The sequence below is a fragment of the Tympanuchus pallidicinctus genome, unplaced genomic scaffold (genome assembly GCF_026119805.1).
Source record: "Tympanuchus pallidicinctus isolate F22 unplaced genomic scaffold, pur_lepc_1.0 scaffold17, whole genome shotgun sequence".
Classification (NCBI taxonomy): Eukaryota; Metazoa; Chordata; class Aves; order Galliformes; family Phasianidae; genus Tympanuchus; species Tympanuchus pallidicinctus.
In genome coordinates, this window is record NW_026294690.1 from 6,467,580 (window position 1) to 6,484,467 (window position 16,888).

The window sequence follows — 16,888 nt, forward strand, 5'->3', positions numbered from 1 at the left end:
GCGTAGGACTGTAATGTTTGCAAGGTCAGGGCCTGTGGCTGGAGTGCTTAGGAAAGCAGACATCAAATCAGTAGTGTGATGGGAAGAAGCAGAGAAGAAACACCACAGCTTACAGGAACAGCAAGAAACACAGTGGGCTCAGCAGATTGTTTTCTGTTGTTTATTACTTGTAATGTATTTCGATTTGTTCCTACAGCCAGCCTCAATGCTGCACACACAACATACACAAGGCTGATGAGGCTCATACGGGCAGATGCATGAAAAGATGTTTTCAATCTTTTTTTTTCTTCATATGCTTACATAGCTGCATATTTTCCAGTTACAAATTACATGTTTGCAGACACCCACACTGGGGCAGAACATCATAATGTACTTCTGGAAATGCTGAATATCTGTGAGAAATTAAAATCCTTTGTGTATTTCATACTTTGCAACACAACAGAAGTATTGAGCTTGTTTCTCTATATGCCAATGTCAGACATGCAGGACAATCTTTCAATGGGCAGTACTTTCCTTTTACAAACAGGAAGTTTACTATTAAGCCATATAAACTGTGCACTACAGCAAACAGCCACCACATACTGCACAACAAGCAGGTTACACCTTCTGCTTTATTTTTATTGCCTGATTATGATAATGTGCAACACTAAGGAAATGCTAGCAGTTTCTTCAATAGACTCAGCAAAACCACAGGAAGGAGGTATCAGTTTGCTGACCACCACTACCACCAAGTGGTTTGCATGTGGAAGCTGTGAAGCTCAAAATGTACTTGCTCATAAAATTACTGAAATGCTTCTTTTAAAGGGATATCATTAAAAACTAATTCTTTTCTTTTTTTTTTTTTAATAGAACTGCAACTTACATCTGAATTCACTGCCCATGCTAACGCGATCCATATACATATGCAGAAATACATATATATATTTAGCTTTGAGATGTTCATGCAACTTTCCTATTTATTTCAGGAATTAAAACTTTCTTTTAATATGCAACTTAACCAAAAATATTTAATTTGTCACAATACACCATGCAAATCACTGACATAAATACCTATAATCGACCAGAAGGATCTAAATATGTTATCTAGCTACAACTAAAGTGTGTTTATCCCACAGGCCAACAGAAATGTTCAAGTACCATTTAGGCAATTTTTTTCATAGTTACTTCCCTATAGCAACTGCAACTAAATCAACAGGGCCACCAATTGTAAAAGTGGCCATAAATAAATAAAAAATGCTTATTGCAAATAGGAAGTGTAAACAAACAATAAGTAGCAACAAGCACACTGATGAAGACACTTACTTGTAATAAACTCTTGTTAGAACAGGTCAGGCTGCTGGCATGTTTAACAGTGCTTCAATGATAGTTTGTAAACTTTACCAATAGGTCACAGCCTTGGAGAGCGATTCAGAGGAGCCTTCTAAGTAGCTCCAAGCTAATCTATAATATCCTATAGTATGTGTCTCACTGTGTTGGTTTTTTGTTATTGTTGTTTCTGCGTTTCTCAATAAATTTCAGCTGACCCTAAGGCATTTCCTGAAAATCTATTCTTCTCTGAAAATACTTTAGAAGGGAGAGATATGAACACTAAAAAAATAAATACATAAAAATAGACCTTACTAAGGACTCAATCCTCTTTTTGAAGCAGTGCTTATCTTGCTCAGAAGCAATCACAGATGTTATAAGAGCAAAATGAAAAATATTTTTTTTCTAAATATACCTCGCCTTTGCAGCAGCCAATCACTGGCAGGCCAGAGATGTACAAAGGCACTACCAACTACTCCTCTGTATTGGCAGAAAGCATGCTGTGAAAGCAATCCTCATCAAAATTTGGTTGTGAAGGTGAAATGCTGACTCGTACAAAATGTCAGCATTAACCAGTCTGGTTTCCTTTTGTTCTCATCCCCACAGGCATTCAGTACAGCTCCCCATCAGAACTTAAAAAACCACAACCCTGCAACAGTAACAATCAGCATCCCTCACATTAGGTTCACCACTGGTGCAGCACGCACCAGGAGAGGAGGATGTACACTCCCTGATGGTGCAAAGCCCTGCGAATAGCCAGGAGTATCACTCAGACAAGAAGTTAAGGACAGCACAGCTGCATCAACTAACAGTGGAATATAAACCAATACGCTGGAATATTTCTGATTTTCTCCTGATGGAAAAGAAACATAAAGCACCCCACACTAACCAAGTATTAGCTTTGAATTACTTACCCCTCCAAGCGCACCGCTGTCTGCTCCTGGCATCGATTCCACAGAGCTCGTACTTGCTATCTGAGGGAAAACAACGACACAGAACAACTTGAACACGGACCTTCTAAACATCACAATTTAAGTAACAGAAGCACTGGCAACTCTCATATCTCAGGGATGTCACTCAGTTCTCCACGTCTTTTCCTTGCCACTTACTGTGAGTCCCCACTCTTCTGACATCAAGCGGTGGTGAAACGCGTTATTTTCCTTGGGAATATTTTTATATACTTAAAAATAACAACAGCAAACTTTTTCTTGAAATGCTGCAGATGACAATGAAGTGCAGAGAAATGAGTGTCCCCTTTCTGCAGGAACTAAGCCACAAAGGGCTCTGAAGCTTTCTGTAAAGATGTCTTCAAAAGATCACTGTGGCAGTAACCCTGCTGGAGACTGACTGGCAATGACACTGAATTATTTCCCTCTTGACAGGTGGGACTTTATTACCATTCCTCTTAGATGTATTGTAGAAGTGTCCAAACTGACAATCTCACTGGATTGCACTTAGGCAGACTATGTAAGAGATAAGCAGTAACCACGAAAAACAGAAAATGCACAGTGAAGAGAGAGAGCAAAGGAGTGACAGAGACATGTTCTTTTCAACAGGCTCTGGGTGGTGGTTTTTTGTTAGTTTTTTTTTAAAGGAAATCTTAGTGAAAACAATATTACCAGGAACCATAACTGCTATATGTTATTGCATAGGGATAATCTCAAGAATCAGGCCCAAATGTCAGACACTGCCAAAGCTGTTTACCTACATGAAAGTGTAAGTCTTCTGTAGGTGATTCACAGGCAAAAGATCACCCCTCAATGGCTGTACGATGCTATGTAATCAGTAGGGAAAACAAAAGCACGTAAGGATTGCGTGCAAAGGCACGCAGCAGACACACAACTGAAATTAATCACGAGCACTGTAACATATCAAATGTACGGCCAAGGATGGGAGAAAAGCAATTTGGCAGTTTTTCTACAAGCTTATTATAACCAGAGCCCCGTTTCTAGTAGCTGTTACAGATCTAGCCTGGAATTTACAAGAGCATCTGTATTTCTTGACTCTTGAGAGTGAAAAAGGAACGTTGTTGTCATTTTTTCCTCTGAAGCATGCTGCCAGCATCCTACCAAGATGATGAGGTATGTATGGTAGATGCTGCTCACAGAAGCATACCACTACACAGAACACTCTCACTTTGTCCAGTTGTCCTTACGGAATTACATCCATCTCTTTTTAACTGACAGCAAATTTCTGGTACTTTTAGCCTTGACATCAGTTTTCAAAGCTCATTACCCAGATTAGATTATCTCCTAAAAATACAGGTTAATATTCTGACATAAAAAATATTAATGTGCATACTATGATCATATCACAGCCAAGAGATGAACCAGAACTCTGTCCTGCCTCAGTTTTATGAACGACTGGAGTATAAACATGAGGCTACACCATTAACACAGAAACAAAATAAAACAGGATTTACAAAGCAAGATAAGTTATGAAGTTGAACAGACACTGTCTTAATTAGATAGAGAGAAGTATGCCTATTAGTTTGCCTATTAGCAAAAGTTTTTTTTTTTTCCATCAGAGCATCAATAGTTCTGAAGGCAGCCAGGACTTAAGAATACAGACACAGACTGATGATTTTGCAATTTTTCAGAGTATTTTTAGCTGACAAATAGTTCAAGATCAGTAAGCTATATCGCACATTTTGAAAACACACCATCATTGGCCACTGTAAGTGATGTGATCATAAACTCTGGAGATTTGCAAAGATCTACGCTGCCAGTCTGTGACTTGTGCTGGGATGAAAGAAATGTCTAACAACATCCAACATCTCTCTCGAGTCCCCTGGGAAATCAGTTAAACAAAAATCCAGCATTACAAAGTCACTGAGACAGATTGGGGAAGTGGAGGCTCCTCTGATTGTTACACACAATATAAAAGTCGGGGAGGGAAGTGGTAAAAAGATAAAAAGGTCCCCAGAGTATAATCTCTCCAGATAGATCCTGTGCTCCAAGATCTTCCAACTTTGACACTGATGACATCAATACAGGCAGCTCTGCATCAAATTCCCCAAATTTCTCTCTACCACTTTCCTCTTTAGATTTTAAGCAATTACAGTTTAGATTATTAACACAATTTTGAAGTTAAATGAAGAGATATTGTCACGGCTTCCATGCGACTACTTCCAAAAACAACATTCCTAGTAAACACAGCACAGAGAGTTCACTCCAGTTTCAAGACTATTAAACATTCAAGACTATTCTGCATATGTGGTTGAAGAGTTGAACCTTTCTGAAATAGACAGTATTGTTAAGATCCCTATAAAATGCACTTATTTCCTTTCATCTGCTTACAACTTTTTCAATAATAATAATAAGAAAAAAATAAGTAAAAAAATACATCTCTGAGGAGATGGGGAAAGGTAATAGAGGAAATCTCCCAGGCACACAGACATCATTCCAGGCAGCCAACCACTCATAACACTGAAGAATTACACCTGTTATGCTAAATGAGCCACTCATCTGGAAAACATGACTGATAGGCCTCTTGCACTGAATTACCCTGGGTAATTTATTCCATACCTGCATGGTTGAATAACTATGACTGATATGCATTTGAGAGCCAGAGAAATAGAGCTGACTGTACTGTAATGTAAAACAAAACCAAGAAATAAGACGACAGTATTTGAAACTTAGCTGAGTAACTGCAGCTTAACTGTCAGTGTAACTGATACAGCAAAGAAGAATTAAGCACTCATACTTACTGATGAATCCGGAAGATGTTCCTCTTCTTGAGAAAATGAGCTATTGAAAGCTCTAAAGGTTTCACTGTTCTGTTTGTGCTTTTCAATTGTTGCTTGGATAACCTGAAATAAACAGGCCAGAGAAGACAAGATGTATTACAAAAGGAGCCTTAGAAAAACTTACATTAAAAATACTTCAAAATTATCATTGGAGAAGTTTAGTCATCATTCTATTGAAAACCCCTTTCACTTGCAGAAATGAAATTTGAAATTTAAAAACAACTGTGAATGGCATTGTTAATTCACCACCATGAGCTCAAAAACTAAGAACACTATTAGTGTTTCTTGTAAGTCAGACTGCAAGAATACAATCTCTTACTCTTCACTTTCTTCTACTCTGCACTTGAGGACTGCAGAACATGGGAACCCACTTGAAGCCTCTGCTCACTACAGTGAGGCAGTATTCAGCAGGGGACACTGAGGGGAGCACTAGATTCTCTGTAATCAGTTTTTCCATATGGGACTACTCTGCTTCCTCACACAGCCTCATTTGTACAGAAACCCAAAAGATCATTTTAAAACCGGAAGGTGCTGACTGCATGGCGATTTCATCCATTTAGTACTGGTTTTATATTAACCTGAATCCATTCCCTCTTCTCTTCTTCTGTCCTGTTAAGACAAAAGAAAAAAATAATCAGACATCATCAACATTCTACTCTCAATATTTTCATTAAGTGCAAGTACTGACACCCTCACACCTTCATATGCATAAATATTTTAACTTTTATATCTTCTACTTTATAAAAATTATTTGTAGTTATTGACCTTCATTATAACCAGACAAAATAACTGCCAAAGTGTTTGAATTATTACTACAGCAGAATCTAAAAACACTACTATAAACATCTTACACACTGAACAAAGCCAATCAATATGGCACTTTCAACACACTAACTGAGTGAAGGCCAACAAACTCTTGCACATTTAAATGAATCATCTCATATGCTCATCTTCTGGCTTAAAGCTATACCATACCATCCCAGCCATATAACCTACAGCATAAATTTGTACATAAAGATTCACCAAGCCCAAAAGTCAGAACAAGCACCATACCTGGCCTGTAGTTCCAGTGATCTCTTTTTTCCTGTTATTGAAAATGTATGAGCCACGTTTTGCTTGGCAATTTCTTGGACCTGTCAAAAGAACACATCAACTTCTTGCCTTCAGTCTTCTTTCAGTCATTTTAATGACTTAAAGGTAGATCAGTTATTTGAAATGCTTAGCTGAAAGGATCACTCTGAATACAATACAAAGGTAGAAAAAACAAAGGGTTATTTTAGTAATTACTTATCTCACTACAAAACCTCTGAACCTGCAGTGTTCAGACAACCTACAACAGAGAGGGAAAAAAAGGGGCTCCTGAGTCAGCTAGGCAAAGAATGAAGGCTTTCAACCAAATCACTATTTGTTTACCTTCACTTTATTACATGCTAATAATAACTCTAAAAAAAGAGAACCAAAGCTGGATTTTAATTGCTTATGTATTTCTATACAGTCATATTTTTTTTAGATTCAGATGGGATCTGGCACTGTCTACTGGAGAAGCAAGTCTAAGCATTAAAAACAGTGAAAAGAAGAGAGACAAACCTGCAGTCCTCCAATGTCCATCTTCTCTCGAACACTGAACTTCTGGCCTATCAGCCTGAGTTTTGGCACACAGTACAGCACCATGCTGTTAAACTGTAACAAGGAAGATATTTAAGTTGAAGAGTTCCACATAGGACACAGAATGTATTTTGACAATTTGGGACTCTTGCGCACCTTACTCTGTAATTAACAGGGAGAGATTTAAGAAGTAGGCTGGAGTCACACATTATTACTTGAAAAACGCAGACAAATAAAAACGTGCCACCCAGCCACTTCCTCTGACACTACGTGCTCACTCTGGTACCCATTCAACTGTCTTGAAAGCACAGATGATCTATTCTGCCAGTGTCAGAGAAGCTGGCCAACTCGCTCAGCAGTGTGCAACAGCTGAAATGCCCCCTCAGAAGCACATCACAGAAGTGCAGCCTCTGAAAGGCTTGCATGGCACAGACCCTTTTAAGCCTGACAAATCATTGGCAAAGGCATGAGCAAGGAAGGAGGAAGGAAATCCTAGAGGAAAAAGCATCAAGAGCAAATTGCTGCTCAGAGGAAGGAAGAGCTGGGCTCAGTTAGTGGAAGCCTTTTGTGTGGAGATTAGAGAGATGGAAATGTATCAATTCACAGCACAACTCTGAAAATAAAAGAGCAGCAATAAAAAAAACTCACCAGGAATAAATACCTATCCTGTGCTGTGCCATTCTTTGCTGAAAGTTTCTGAATGTGTCCTTCTTTAATGAGCTCATTGGCTGGGTTAACAATATCCTCTTCACCACCGAGTCTCTCGTAGACTTCCAAAAGCTTGTGCATCTTTTCCTGAAATTACAGAAACCCAGAAATTAAAATCTATACATACATTTCACTTGGCCTATCACCCACAGCATCTTTTTCTGTGGTAAGAGTAAATAAGCAGGAAAGAAAGCATTCTTTCCATTGTAATCTAGCTTTGTGTTCAAGAATTAATACCTTTTCCATGCTCCAATGCTCTTTCCCTCTCAGTCTCAGTCACTTGTGAGTTATAACTGGATTACACTACTTTAATGATATTTTTTTAAACAACATATTGGTATCAATCTGTTTGATATTTTTAGATAATCAGTAATAAATATATATCACTGGAAGAAACATCATGAGGTCCAGTAAAGTCACTTGAAGAACTGAAGGCAAGCATGTTACCAAATTGTTTTCAAGTCTGAATTTGTTAATTCAGCTTCGACTCAACATTTCAGAGTAAGAATTCTACTACAGTAGGATCATTTTTCAGCTTTTGAGAAGTTTCACCTCTTGTACTGTTGCTGGCACAATGGTAGGTAGGTCTCCTTTAAGAAGCACCATCACATTCTGAATTTATAACCTATGTGTAAAACCTCAGCTCCACAGGGAACCCCAGTGCCACGGCTGCAGTCCTACACAGGTGCCTATATAGCAAAAAATAAGCTTATTAAATAGGCCTAAATACATTTTAAAATATTTTCATGTCATTCTGCATCCTTCTACCTTAGCCATTAATCTTTATGAAAGGGGTTAGCTTTTCCTTCTCAGCAAAGCAGTATATATTCTTAATGTTTAGCTGACTTAATGTTAAAGTCCTACACAGAATTTAAACGGATAAAAGTAACCCACTTGCAGCTGCTATATTAAGTAATGAAGCAGCTCTAACAAGTCAAAATAGCAAAAGTGCTTAAATCTTACTACTGAGCAAAAGCATTTGGAAACATTTTGCTTTCAACCACAGGCTGGACAGATATGCTCCAAACTCTACTATAAGCAAATGGTCAGAAAGTGAGGACAGATCTATGCAACTGTGCTCAGGAAATACCACCAAATGCATCTGTAAACCACACCTCAATCTGTATGCAGATTCAGCCAGATCTCAGGTCTTCATACTCTTTCCTCATTCCCATTTGACACAAACTATTTCACTGTAAATGTACACCACACTAATTTCTATGCTAGTCAATTCACCTATCAAAACGAACCAAAAAGACAACTAAACAAATAATACTCGTTAAATAAACACACTGCAAAACAGAATGGAATGGAGGTGGGGGTAGACTCCAACAAGGAAAGCACCTAAGAGGGCCAGTAGACTTTTTCCAACAAACTGGAAGATGAGGCAAAGGCTCCAATAGTTCAAAGAAAATTTAATGCATCAGACTACTTTTCTGGAGGAATGACTGGGATACTAAGAGCAGGTCCAAAACCTGAGGGACATCTGTCCAGCTAGGAGAAGATATTTTGAAAAGATCGTTTCGGAAGCATGATTTATTTCTTCCACAACAGGAGGAAGCAGCCAACACGAATGCTAGCCTTCAGATATTTTGCTATGGCCCTTGCTTTTCTTTTGGTTTGGCTCTGACCCCACACAGCTGCTCACACCGTCCCAGGGCTTCGCAGAGGTGTGTGTGGGACGTGCCCCACAGCTGGGGCTGCTCAGGCAAACAGTGAGCAGAGCAGGAACAGGGCAACCACAAAGTCAAACCTGAAAGTCTTACTTGGATAATGTTCATTTGAGTCCTTGCTCAGGTAAAATCTACTAATCACGGAAGAAATCAGTGTAACGAGACGTCAGGTTCTGATCAGCAAGGGGTACAGAATTATCACAGCAGCCTTTCCTTTTTTGCATACTACCAGAAAAGCATCCCACATGGAATGCAACAGCCTGGTGGCTTCATGTACCTGTTGCCTTTGCAGGTGTTGTAGAAAGGACCCAGCAACACAGTCATTACTTAAGGACTTGCTCAAAACCCAAAACCAGAAAAATTTCCACTGAAATCTAGCTTGAACAAGAGAACATGCAAGACTTAAATAGAAGTAGACAGTTTCAAAATAGGTTTTCTCTGAGACATAATGAAAACAGACACCAGTTGGTTACTTCCCATAACAGCCTCAGGAAGGGCAGACTCATGGCATCCTGACAGCCCCAGAGGGCACCTGGCAGAATCATGTACTATTGCCCAGCCCTGATACCAAGAACAACTCAAACCACTTGGTTTCTAAAATAGAATTTACAAAAAGGCTGAAAGGGAAGATGGGGGGGAAAAGAAGCAAATGTATATAAACAAAGCAAAGTGAGGACAAAAAAAATAGGAAGGATCTTCCTTTCAATTCTGTTCTATCCTATGACATTTTTTTGATAAAGACAATGTTTTGAAAGGACAGAACAAAGAAATAAGGATCTGATATGGAAGAGTAGATAAACCTTGTAACCTATGAACAATCACAGAGTGTTAAGCGTGATAAGGGCGCTTTAGATCTGTAAGATATAGAAGGCCCTGAAAAAAAGTGCAGAGTTTGTGTTGTATGACTGGCTTCAAAATCTCCATTATCTTAAGTTGCCCAACCTGAAGCATAGCTTACCAAGGCTACTACTGACACACTCTAATCTCTTCTCTGCGCATTTAAAACAAGCCAAAATTCAACTAGAACAACCTCCATGCCAGAAAGGATGTAACAAATTAAAAACAGCATAAAAATCTGCAAGGACACTTTATGAGTAGACTGATTTGAGATACTTTAAACATTTTCAGTGAAGAGCAAGTAAAGATTTTATGAAGACCTTCTTCTTCAATGCATTGTCCCCTTAAGAATAGGGAAAGTAAAATCTGGGCTGAAAAAAAATCATGGTAACCAAAACAGGAAAATTCATGATAAAGAGAACTCAGATATCCAACTGATGTTTGAGGCCCCATAACACCATATTTCAAAATCCTCTCCAGAGATGCTTTGCAGAGCCTCTGGCAATGGAGAATGATCAGTTCAAGCTAGCATTTCCATCAAATCACAATTCTATTACACAATTTCTACTCACCATCTTTCTGATGGCAGCATTCGAATGGTTTGCTGCTGTAGATATGAGCTCCAGTGATTCTGTAATAAAGAAAGCACACTATTACCAGATGCAATCAGAAGAAGGTGTAGCATAGCTGGTTTTTTCTTCTCCCTGATTAGTGTTTTTCCTTCAGAACTGCTGCTGCAAAAGCAAGGACTATTATACTCTGCCCTCCCTAAACTGAAGGGAAAGCTTATAAGCAGTTGCACACATAATAACTTTGCATATTCAACTGGTACATGGATATCTATCTAATCATTTGCTATTTCTCTCCTAAAACCACACGTGTGACAAAAAAACTACCTACAGCCTAGTTCTTCAAGTCCTTACAAGCATGCTTTAAGTGCGTTTTCCTAAAGCAGAGTTGTGTGCTCAACGGTAACATGAACTTTACCTTTAGACTTCTGAAAGAAACAAGAACTCCTAGAAACCAACCGAAATACATCCATCGTTTCTCTTTGTTAACAGTCTAACTTGCAGTCCTAGGAAGAATACATGCTTATAAAACCATTCATATTTTCCTCTTCCACCTATTACAAGGATATCCTCCTGCATTTGTCTTTGGGTATACACCTGATTAAATAAAAATTCCAGATGTTCTGCCATTACAAGCTTCAATACTTTGTCACTGTTTACTTGCTAAATCTCCATTCAGTGCCTGAGCTGACATATCAGCACACTTCTTCTCTAGAAGAACTCCAAAATCCCTCTGTATTAATTTGGGCAATAATTTGATAAATTCAACTCTCCATTGCTACCACAGCCCTAGCTTGAAGTATCTGAACGTGTGAAGAAAAGAACACTCTCCAGGATTTTATTGTGTTCATTAGACAGAGAGGAGTTTACACTTACTTTCAGCATCTTTCCTGTCTGGAGATTCTTCTGGAAGTTTCTTTAGATAGTCCTTCAGGAGAAGCTCATAACGAGGAATCCTCTGCACAGGTTCAAGCATGTGGTGCTGCAGCGTCAGGTTACCACACACCTCCTGTTTCTGTAATGGAGAGAAAACAACTGCAGAAGGCAGAAGGCTTTGGTCATCTTTGGTGTAAAACAGCAATGAAAAATGACCTGCATAGTTAGAGGAGCACAAAAAAAACTTTCCAAGCAATCAGAGCTGACAGGTCTTTGTCTCCTATTTCTGACATTTTCTGCAGATATACAACATTTTATGTTTTACATTTTGTGTGTTTTCTCATACACTCAAAAAAGTCCTTCCCACACATGGTATTCCCTCCCCCCACTGCCCTCCAGGATGAAATAAAACCAGAACCTCCACAGAGACACACTGCTTGCTGTACACAACTAACTGTTAGAGCAGCAGATACACTGCTCACACACCATCTCGGAAGCAGTTACCCCGAGTTCTCTCATTTCACTTGACCAAGGAAGGGGTTAGCTTTAGGACTGATTACACTCAATATTACCCAATAAGGCACTGAACTGCTCTGTTTGAAACAGCACTGAGTTTCGCATTGCTTATTCTCACAGAATCCCTATGAAGTGGTATTTCTATAAGGAGCGGGAGGAGAAATGAGAAACATTGTTGAAAAATAACTGACTGGTGTTTAAGTAGACAGAAAGTTTCTCTTAATGATACTGTATCATTCCTGAATCCTGCATCAGCATCTTAGCCACATGCACACACAGCCTTCTCCAGACCATTATTTGTACGTCAGCTCACTAATGCCATGTCTTGTTTCAGCATAAGCAGCCCCTCCATGTTAATTCAGTATTCTTTTCTCAGAAAAAAGCACTTGTTTCAGGTATGTATAGTTTTCCACATAAATATCACAGTCCAAGACACAATGCTGACTTGCCTCATTCTTGAAGCAAAGCCTGGAGATAAAGAGATGACTGTCTGGTAGAAAAACATCAGCTACCCTTCTGGAAATTTCAAGATATAAATTTGTTTAAAAAACAAAAACAAAAACATAGCATACTGAACAGTATTTCTGTTTATAGAAGATTAAGTGAATTTATTATCTCTTTGAGTTTTACAGCACATTTCCCAGAAAATACAACTGGGATGGAAAGAATCTGAGATTCCAGGAAGCACAGATACACAGATTTGCCCAACTGCCTTAGTCCCTGGTTTGTAATATTCCCCAATCCACTTACTAATATAGCCTCCATTGTCTTCTATTCCTGCAACACAATGAACCCTAACACTGAACAACAGGGAAGCAGAGGAAGACGTCAATTCCAGACTCATGTCAGTTGGAATGAATGTGCCAAATGAATCTTCTACAAAAAGCCAGCAAACACAAAGTAACTGCCCCAAATACGAGAACTTTTATATTACGTGATCTCTGAAACTTTACAGAGTTTGCATTACAATTCAAGAGGGAAGATAAACTTTTGTTCTGCATTTAATGAGTTCACATAACAATCCGAAACACACAAATATAGATTGAAAAAGTTCTTTTTTTTGATGGCTTAACTAGAAAACTGACAAAAGAAGAGTCCTAATAAACTTAGCAGCTATCAGGTTTTCACCACAGTAAGTGGATGCAAAACATACAGATAGAATGTTTGTCTTTAAGAACAGCTAAAGTAAGCTCGACAAGTCGCAGCCATTCACATAACACCTATGTGATTTTTTGTTTTCTATTTGCTCTCATTTAGTGTAATTAATAAATGTGAATGCCTGTGTAAGTACTCCATTAACAGCTGGGGCAGACATTGCATTCTTGCAGGATCACAGCAGGCTTCTACTGGTATTCTGAAATGTAAAGCTGAAGGTCGTAAGAGGAGTCACATAAATGCAATTCCGCATCCTGTATGTAATTCTGTACACTGTAAGAACCCTGTAGTAATTGTTCCATGCCATGGAGAGATGTAAAAGCCTATGGCAGCTCCTCTGAAATAGAAATGCAACTGCAAAATCATTTGTATATACAAATAGTACAACCAGAACATCAGGCTGAAGTTTTCCATACGCTAAACCACCACTTTCTGATACACTGTAGACTTCTGCTGTAGTTCTATTAACAGAGGCTACAGCAGTTCCTTGAGTAGCAGGGAGAGAGGACTCAAAGGACACTGGTTGCCTGTAAAAGTACCTGTGGCTCCAGGTAGCACAGAGATAGGCCAGATGAGTCAACTAAGCCTCTCAGGACAAATCTCTCCCAAACTCACTATACTCACAACAGAAGCAGAAGGTGCTGTGATGCCAAAGCTAAAATAACCTACAGTGAAATACTGCCATCAGTAGGCTTCAGAATCAAATCTCCTGTTGCATCCTCTGCCCTAACACTGCCTGCCAAAGTTCTGCTAAAAGATGCACATGGTCTTGGGCAGCTGCCAATGTGTTTTGCAGAGAGGCAGCTAAGAGGAATTATTTGTGTTGATGGTACGCAGTGCAGATACAGAATTTCAGGGAGGGCAGCTCTCCATGCTGCAGAGAGAATAGTTACTAACTAAATTATCCCTCAGAAATGCATGCCAGAAGACAGCAAAATGCCCACGCACACTGAAAGCACAAGTTCTTCTAAGGGCTTGCACTAGAAGAGGCCCAATTTCCTCCAGAGCTGTGCCTCTGCTTCCCCCTTCCACGGGACCAGGTCAGGCAGGGAGTGCTGGGAGCCCAGCCGGAGTCCTTGGGGGCAGCAGGCAGGTGAGGAGGGCCGCGGAGCCCCTTGCAGAGAAGCCAGAGCCCCAGGGGCCCAGCAGTGCCTGGGCTCAAATTCCAGCCAACAGATGCACTTAGCTGCACAGAGCCTCAGCGAGAACAGGCTGGATTTAGACAGAAAAAGGTTAAGAAAAGGCCACATACAGTGAGAGTCTGGTAGAAGAAGAGATTTCCCAGTTCCCGCTGCCTTTCCTCTGCTCTTCCAAGAGGGAGCTTCTGTCTGAGAAGGCCGGCAGCCCTTACCCTCTGCACAGGGCCTCTCCTCTCCCAGCTTGCTGGGATTACTTGATTCCCGACAGCTGGCCAGCCGACAAGCTCCCATTTAGGGCAGCAGCTGTGCTCCCTGCTCAGCTTAACCCTCTCCCTGCCAGGCCTCACCTCCCCTGAAGGATGGTCCACACTTCCAGAACCTGCGGAGAGATGCCTGCAGGCCTGCATCCTGCAGCTGGACCAGTGCCTCAGACAGGTCCCACTGACACTAGGGTAAGCAGAGCTCTTCCTCCTCCCCACACAGCTTTCCTCACGAGTATGATCACACGAAAATCCATGCTAAGCACCCTCTGGCAGAGCTGTGGCCCTCTAGCACCACGCACAGCTTAGTGAACCTCAGAAACACCACATCAACAAGGGCGTCAGAAACTCCGACAGCTTCCTCCAGGTGGTGCCACCAGTGATGAGCCAAAGTCAAAAGCATCAGCCTCATAAGGAAAATGTCCACGTTAAAAAGCAACACTTAGAATTAGTAATGAGAAAATGAGTTTACAGATGGATATGTTGAGTATCAGAGCAAAGGGTGCCCTGCATAAGGTAGCACATAAGGCACGGCAGCCCACTAAAGAGGCAGAGAAGTGCTCAGGAAGGACTGAGCCACCAATAATTCTCCATTCCGCTGTGTAAATATGAACAGAAAATACAATGTACGGCAAAGCTATCTCACTCTCTCCCTTAAGGAGAGAACTCACCCCATTCTCCTCACATTCCAGGACATACATAGGTAACAGAGAATTCCAAGATAGTCAAAACTGCCAGGCAAATGGGTAAGTTTCATTCTTTAACTTCCGCTTCTCCTCTTGAATACTCAAGGGGGAGAAAAAGCCAACTATGTGAAAACTCTGTGTTGCACAGGAAAAACAGAAGAAAAATCTGACAATAAAATTGTATTTCTTTTAATTCTAAAATAGTACCACCCTGTAGCAAAACACTGCCATGCACTGGAAATAAAATAAATGAGGATCTCAACGCCACATCAAGCTAGTTAACAACATACCTGTATATTCTGAACAACATCTTTGAAAGGAGATGATCTCTGCATGCACGTATTCACCATGTCCATTGCCCTGTCAAAGTTCTTCACATATTCTCCATACATCTTCAGGAAAGGAGCCAGTTTCTGCAGGATGTCTCCTAACCGTGGGTTCACACTCCTATTGGAAAGAGAACGCTAAGTACAGAAATCTGTGAAAATCAATTCTATTTTAAGAGAGAATACACAATAACAGACTTCTACTGTTATCTCCTACCCACCCATGGAACCCAGGAACACATCTGGGCTGGCATCTCCCAGTCCAGCACCACACCAGGCTGGCCCTTGCTTGTGTTTGGTACTACCAAGCAGCAGCAGGAAGTTCAGATGAGCCTGAAGACCTGCAAAGTCCCCATTAGTACCAACAGCTCTGCCCAAGTTCACAGTTCCAGGCAAGGAAATCCGTTTGCTTTCCTCTGCAGATCTGCGTTTTTAGTTAAATTGCACATAGGAAAGAACAATTGCTGTGATTTGCTGGATTCATACTACAAAGATACTGTAGTATCCCTGGGGAGCTGTGGCAGCACAGCCACCCTGCACCCTCTTTCCCTTCTCAGCAGCACAGCCTGCACCACTGAAGAGCCAGGTAAAGCTGAAGCTGTCATTTATGGGGAGACATCCAGAGGGCCTCTACGGGAGCTACATGTATAAACGACAATGAGAGCTGCATATCCAATTTTCTCATGTTCCAGTCCTCTTGACAGAACCAGTTGAAGATTCCCTTCCATTTTTTCCCCAGCTTTCCTCGCTGAACTCCTGACTCACAGTCTGTTTACACTACTGTCCTTTAGCCACAAAATGAGTTCATGCCCTGCCCTGACTTCCAGTCTCTCCAGTCTTCCTTTCCTTTATTACATCTCTCCCTGTAGACACAGGTCGAGTGCAAAGGTGCTGACACTTTTTATTCCTTATGGATATTGATGACCTATGAGAAGAAGACTGGACTCTAGCAAGAGGGATGGGAGCTCATATCTTGACTTCATCATTTAGGATAGCTGGAAAGGTCAACTTTGTTGACTTTAATATGAGATAAGGTGCAGCATCAGCATTATTAGCACCTTCCACTGCAGGGCATTCTGCAGCCACCATATCATCCCAAGTCAAGGGTCCTACATCTGCATTGCAATTAAATGGAGTGATAGGCAGAAAGGTTAAAACTTACTACAGTTGCCAAATTTGGTATTTGACTATTATTACTTACATTAAAACAAGAACTATTTTCTTAAAGAAAGTGTATGTACAGTGTAACAAATAATATTTATTATTTCACAGAAGGCCAGCAAATTATTGGGTGAGATCTTGTCCAACACTGTGGTACTAAACTACAATAGAAACAGCTGCATAACAGATGTAAACTCATTCATGGGCACAAGGCTGTCTATCTTATCTTTCTAGATTTTCCTTTGTTTGGCTGATAAAATGCTAATTTTATAACAGTGAATTTTACATAATCACTACATTAAAATATCAAATGGATGTGTCTCA

General features: G+C 40.3%; 1 protein-coding gene across 4 annotated transcripts in view; it reads right to left on the reverse strand.

Moving 5' to 3' along the window:
• The window catches only part of FGD3 (FYVE, RhoGEF and PH domain containing 3), a 100,547-nt gene that overhangs the window by 13,707 nt on the left and 69,952 nt on the right, over window positions 1-16,888 (reverse strand). For all 4 annotated transcript variants that reach the window (XR_008205602.1, XM_052678467.1, XM_052678468.1 and 1 more), the window contains 9 exons: window positions 15,368-15,524; window positions 11,322-11,460; window positions 10,449-10,507; window positions 7,307-7,453; window positions 6,641-6,733; window positions 6,107-6,186; window positions 5,632-5,662; window positions 5,015-5,116; window positions 2,220-2,279 (listed from right to left, as the gene is read on the reverse strand). Coding sequence is in view for 3 of the 4 variants with exons in the window: in XM_052678467.1 (XP_052534427.1) it covers window positions 2,220-2,279; window positions 5,015-5,116; window positions 5,632-5,662; window positions 6,107-6,186; window positions 6,641-6,733; window positions 7,307-7,453; window positions 10,449-10,507; window positions 11,322-11,460; window positions 15,368-15,524 (868 nt within the window). In the remaining variant the exon portion in view is untranslated. The remainder of the gene's footprint in view (window positions 1-2,219; window positions 2,280-5,014; window positions 5,117-5,631; window positions 5,663-6,106; window positions 6,187-6,640; window positions 6,734-7,306; window positions 7,454-10,448; window positions 10,508-11,321; window positions 11,461-15,367; window positions 15,525-16,888) is intronic.